The 6564-nt window shown below is 39.1% G+C and overlaps 1 protein-coding gene across 1 annotated transcript; it reads right to left on the bottom strand.

The window, feature by feature from the left end:
* Positions 1-660: 660 nt before the first annotated feature.
* LOC112169977 lies at positions 661-6359 on the bottom strand. Its single transcript, XM_024307107.2, has 6 exons — positions 5974-6359; positions 5519-5651; positions 5320-5423; positions 2492-2663; positions 2238-2378; positions 661-2139 (listed from the first exon to the last, which is right to left on the bottom strand). Exons 1-6 carry the CDS (start codon positions 6021-6023, stop codon positions 919-921), a joined length of 1821 nt encoding a protein of 606 aa, XP_024162875.1. The 5' UTR covers positions 6024-6359; the 3' UTR covers positions 661-918.
* Positions 6360-6564: the final 205 nt, after the last annotated feature.

Raw genomic sequence — 6564 nt, 5'->3', positions numbered from 1 at the left:
CTTCTCTCGTTTTCGGATTCTCCCTAAACCCGCCATGGCCGTGGCCTCCGCCTCCCTGGACAGGATCCAATTCACGCCGCAGCAACACCTCGTCATCGAACCCTCGCTGTCCAAATTCTCCATAATTGGGTTCGAATTTCAATTGGGTTTCTTTGGATTTCGAAATTGGATTTCTAGAGTTGGATTTCAGAATTGACCTGGGATGAGGATGATGCTTCTATGGGAGGAGGACGGTGATGGTGCCGCGTGGTCTCCGGCCTCTTGAACCCGTAGTTCTCGTCGTCAGCAGCGGTTGAGAGAGGGAGGGAGAAAGCGAGAGTCGGAGTGAGAGGGGACAAATGAAAAACCAATTATGCCCTTCATTATGTGCGTAATGGCATGCAGACTGACAGAGTCATTAATGTCATGTACATATATTGGGTCAAACTTCATATTTGATGTACCAAAATTTATGTTTTGAAACTTGATGTACTGAAATTTAGAGTGAACCTTACTTCGGGTACCATTCATAAAATTTTGCCCAATAATAATGTGTAAAATTGTTTAATTCTTCCATCGAAAAGAGAAATGAGATGGATAATAAGATTTTAAAAGAGATGTAGATGTAGAATGAGAGGTGCGAGTAGAGAATGAAGCTATGAAACTAGTAGTGAAGAAAGATACGAAAGAAGTTATTCATTTCCAGAAGGAATACTATTGTACATTGCAGACCCAAATCCTCCCCAACACGAGAAGCAAAAACTCAAACTCAGCCATATATGTAACAACAGTTCTCTGATAGTACACATCACTGCTATACAAATAATTGAAAAACACCATATATGTAGCAACTGTTCTTTGACAGGATAAACATATCCAATGACCAGCAAGACATGAGAAAATGATGAAGAGCAAAGGCTTAAATGGAAAATATTCAATTCAGTGTTCATGCGAGAAGCGAGAATTATCTGTAGAAGACTGAGCACCAGATCCAACATTGTTTTCTGATGTGAATAAGTTTGGGTACGAGAAGTATGGGTCATCATCCATTGAAGTCAATCTCTGAGGCTGGTGATGAGCTGGCTCGTGTTCAAAAACATTATCGCTGGGAAGCGGGGAATCAAAATCCACTTTAGCCGAGTCCTTAAACGAAAGATTTGATGTCTCTGATCCCCGGCCATATCCATGGCCTTGATGGGGTTCTGGAGAATTTATAACACCACTAGAATCACCATCAGGGATATGATGATCAAAATCCGACTTTTCTCCAGTAGCTGACTGATTAGGAACGTCTTCATGAAATGGGTTTTCACAGCTACTTTCAGATACTTCTTCATTGTTTTTCTTGGTCAGCTCATTTATTCTTACCTGTGCAAGACTAGCTGCTGAGCGAGCTGCTGCTGCCGCACGTTCTGCCGAATCTGCAGCAGCCTGAGCAGCAGCTAACACATCTTGCATATCTACATTGACCTCACTTTTTCTTCTTGAAAGAGAGGGTGGTGGTGGATTCGTTTGTCTCACAGGAAACACTGCAGAATCTGCAGCAGCTGACACATCTTGCATATCTACTTTGACCTCACTTTTTCTTCTTGAAAGAGAGGGTGGTGGTGGATTCGTTTGTCTCACAGGAAACGCTGCAGAATCTGCAGCAGCCTGAGCAGCAGCTGACACATCTTGCATATCTACATTGACCTCACTTTTTCTTCTTGAAAGAGAGGGTGGTGGTGGATTCGTTTGTCTCACAGGAAACGATGCAGATGAAAGAGATGGAGGAGATATAAATGGCAAAAACTGTACATCATCCCCATGACCAACTGAAGCATGAGATTCATGCTTGTCTGCCATTGCTCTTTCTTCTCCAGACTCAAAGGACGGCTCTTTGGATGGATGTCCAATCGCCTCAGAATTTTTTGATAACTCGTGATCAAAATCAGGGTGTGGTGGGGGTGGAAAAGGTGGAGCCATTGCTGGTGCTGAGAGTATACTCTCAGTTGGTCTTGATGATACCTTCGGAACTTCCGGAAAGTCTAAAACGTCCAAACCATCATCAGAATCAGACTGTTCTTTCTGAGCTTGATCAGGTGCACAGTACAACGTCTCATCATGTTTTTCTTCGGGAAGCGGCAACTTAGACCCGCTGACAAACTGTGTCGGACCATTCTACCAAAGAGACAAGGGATTTAAAGCAGATAAGAGGTAAAAAGAGAGAGGGAAAATAATAAAGTAAAAGTGCGGCCATTCAAAGGAGTACAACTCACCAGCAAATCCTCATGCGGTTTGAAAATTTCAGCTTCAGATGCAGCAGGATCCCAATCCAGTTCATGCTCTTCAGCAATTTCTTTCAAAAGCTTCAGCTTTTTCTCAGCTGAAGGAGCCCGAACAGATAGCAGCTCTATCAACTGCAGTAGAAGTGCAGTGTCACAACCATAAAGTAGAAAACTAAATAGAACTATAGAACAACTACAAGATGAATATCAAGAAAAACCAGTATACTAGCAGAAGATCATAAAACCTGGCGACTGACACCACAATCTGGCATTAGCTCTGTTGCAGCTGATACAAATTCTTTCCCATATTTAGATACAAATAGCATTTGAACTTGAAGCAACTCCGGCAGATCAGCGCATCTTGGTGCAGCAAAACACAGACTGGATATTGCTTCTTTCAAGTCTAGAGGGCACTCCCTATATCAGATCAAAGTTTAGTTCTTAAATCTCAAAAGATTGGGCGAGTAATAAACTGCATGAAACTGCAAAGCCTTAAATGATAAACAAGCAAATCAAGTAGCATAGCCTCCAAAAAGCAACAAAATTTACAGCAACTGAAACCATGGTTAAATCGACCACATGAACCTTGTAAAGCTGTAAAACAGATCAAGAAAGATAATAAGCTAAGCATCATGCTGATTTAAAGTGTTTGAGACACTACTTTACAAAGTAACATGGTGTCTGATATAACAGTACCATGCTGATTTATGAAATTCTACTAGCATCCGTGAGGGTATGCCATCTGCATCTCTGTTGCCACAACAGGCTGCAGAAAGTCTAAAACAAATAGCACTTGCCTAATAGGTTCCTCAGATGCTCATTCAAGGATAGCATCAAAGAATAGTGCAAATGACTGTAAAACTGAAGATATTGAGTCCTCTGTCCCACAGCCACCAGATTTAAACAACCAGGTAGAGAGCAGAGATGATGCTTTATATTTCAATTGTTGTGAGTGTGTGAGTCAATTGCAATCTTCCAATTATGATCCATTTTATTTCAAGAACATGGTGATAGAAAAGGAAATAATACTTTAATTGTAACAATTTGGGAAACAAAACAACAAACCGAATACAGAAAAAGCTGTGTGTTTGGGTAACCCTCTCAACAACTAAGAGATCCAAACACCAATCACAAATTCTAAAACTTTAATTTTCTTTTTCTTCTCTACCTGATTTTAAAGCAACAAAAACAAAATATCAATGACAGAATGGAGATAGAAATCATGAAGCGAGAAAGCTAGTTACCAACATTTCTTCTATTGAATCAACTAGGTCAAAACTTTAGGTCTTTTCTCATTTTTTAATGTCCATTACCCAGAGCTCCAAAAGTAACTATATAACCCTTAATTTCTCCATCCTACTGAAGTCTTGAAAGCTGAAGCACCTACTAGTTAACATCCTTAACAATCTAACATGCTTTTGAGCCTTTCTCTTTATGGACTATCTATTTCCCCGAGATACAAACTAGACAACTTGATTTTTCCAACCCTACTTCTAATTTAGTTTCATTTAAGATAAAAAACAATTTATGGAAAAGTAATTCAGAGTGACAAAGATGAAACTATATACAATTCCTTACGAGAATAGGGACACAAGTTAAAAACTAGAACAACCATTACAACAAATCCCAATGTGAACAACCAGCTTTTAAATTCCCAAACGCTGAAGCATTTTTTATCACAAGCAAGCTGACTTGGTCAAATGTATGGGCTTTGGCACAGAGATTCTCAAAATTGAATCAAATACTCCATAGTTTTCGGAGAAAGCAAATACCAAGAGTGTTGTTGTAAGCAAATTTTATTTTGTTCCTGTTCTACAGTTAGCAGCCAAGTCTTGGTGATGTCGGAGTGGAGGGCAAGGGGGATGGGCATGGTGCGGTTTTGTTTTATTTATTTATTTATTAATCCACGGGGCTAAATTTGGAAAGTGGTTTAAGATGCTTAGGTATTTGATTGTTTCAACTAGCAGCTCCCTTTTTATAACACACTGTTTGGCTTGCTTTCTGCCGTGTGTTTCTTTCCATTATAGGTATTGAGGCATCTACAGTGCTATTTGTTAGCCATTCAAATGGATGAGTTCACAGAAACCATCTGCTTCAGCAAGTTTGAATGACCTAAGACTGTGCCCTTCAGGTGATATTTAGGGGAAAGAGAAGAACACTTAATAATTTCAAAAGTTCATTTGAGATGTTTGTTTTCAATCACATTTTTTCAACCATTATATCACTGTTTTTCTATTTTAAATTATGTTACCTTCATGCTTTCAGCAATACATGCCTGCTACTGATTACATTGGATACAACCTAGAAGCCAAGATTATCCACTGACACATATCTGAACTGCTAAAAAATTTAGACGGAATTACAATGCATTAGTTGGTTCATAAGAATAAGTTTCTAAGTCATAAAGGATGACTTACTGCCAAAAAAAAGAGGATAAATATATGTACCAGAGATCCACCAAGAGGCAATAAAGGAACAGAAAAGAGTTAGCAGCACAAATCACAGAAACGTAACCAACGAAGCCAAAGAAAACAAGATTGAAACTAAACTAAACCACCACAGTGCTCCAATTGTAAGGAAAACTGCAAACAAGACATCTTTGAAATCTTAAAAGATATTCTTCTTAAATACAACATACAAGCAATTTTCTTCATCATATTTACTAAAACTTCCAAATTAAGATCCAGTATTTACTCAACCCCTTTTCAAATCTAATGATGATATGCACCGAGGTTTTTGAAATTGGCAAACAAACCTAGATCATGCATGAAAACCAATCTACAGTTGTACTATGATGCCATTCAAGAGGATAACAGAGACAACAGCATGCATTATGCTCCTGCTCTCCAAATCATCTCAGTTTATTTTATTTATATCTAAATTGAAAATGTTCCTTCTGCAGAGAGAACTTGAAATATTACATAATTTCAACGCAACTGTTCTCTTACAGAAACACCAAACTAGAGGTCGATCAGATAAAGTTTTTAGAAATAATCAGACATTCAAATCATATACCGAATAATTGAAGCAAAGAGAAACATAGCAGAAAGAATCACAACTTTTAGAGGCTAACCTTTGTGATTCAACTATTGGAAGGCGGACAGAAATAAGCTCAGCATATAGCTCGATGATCTCCTGAGCTGCCATCATATTCTCTTCTCTAATAATATGCTCCACCTGAATTACATATGCCAAATAATTACAAACCAAAAACTTAGAACTTGCGTGCAAGTAAATTAACCTCATTACATATTGGGAAAAAGAGAAATTACCCGAATCCGAGCTGTAGCTTCCTGGCCAGTCTCAAGAAGCTTGGCAATGTCACGGCGCATCTGTCTAATCTGAATTTCTCTCCTGTTCCTCAACAACTTTATCCGCGGAATCGTCAATTTCAGCAGAGTTTTGCTACACACACAGAATACAACTTACATAAAATCACTGTAAAACCAAACCTTTACATAAATCAGAGCAGATTGGAATTCCCGTGTCCACAATTTGTTGCTAAATAATGGGCATATGTTGATGTTTAAGTTGTTGTAGTGCTAAATTGACACAGCTAAGTTAGGTATCTTCACTCATCGATGAACCTTTCTACTTCCTCAACAGCCCCACAACAATAAAAAAAAAAAAAACAAACCCAAGTCTTAGATCTCCAAAAATTCACAAACCCAGAAGGTAGAAACATAAGACAAATCAAAAATCAAAACTATCCGAGAGATAATGATACCATTTGGCAGCTTTGAAGCCCTTGTTGAAGAAGGAATCGAGCATCGACATCGTCGCAAAAATTCCCCAAAAGAATCAAAGTGATTTGGGGAGGGAGAGAGAGAGAGAGAGGGAGGGAGATTGAAGAGCTTGTTTTGGTTGTGATGTCAGAGAGAGGGAGAAGAGAAGGAATGATCAACCTCTGTGACTAACTGGCTACCTGCTACGTAAAGGTGGTGGCAGAGGATTATTGGGTGGAGAGTAGAGAAGAGACGCGACGCGTCGGTAGAGGGTTTCGTTTTCTTAACAGAGAAGGAGGGTTTGATCCGTGGCTGTCTGTGTTTGCGCGGGCGGTATGTGTGCGCTGCTATTCTTTTATTTTATGGCTCCCGGTCAGTTATTGAGGGGGTGGGCCAAAACGCTGCCTTAACCAGAGAGTTCTTCTGCCGTTTTCGAAATTAAAAAGACAAAGAGAAAAAAAGAAAACAACACAAACTGACAAAAGCAGAACAAATAATTACAAAAATAGGTGATTGACTTATAAGGACAAAAGTCCTTAAAATTTTCCCACCTGCTAAGGGTCTAAAAACAGTTTCAGTGCACTGACACGGGT

Source organism: Rosa chinensis, chromosome 6, assembly GCF_002994745.2.
Source record: "Rosa chinensis cultivar Old Blush chromosome 6, RchiOBHm-V2, whole genome shotgun sequence".
Taxonomy (NCBI): Eukaryota; Viridiplantae; Streptophyta; class Magnoliopsida; order Rosales; family Rosaceae; genus Rosa; species Rosa chinensis.
Note: the sequence above shows the minus strand (reverse complement) of the source record. Positions and strands in the feature narration are given on the sequence as shown.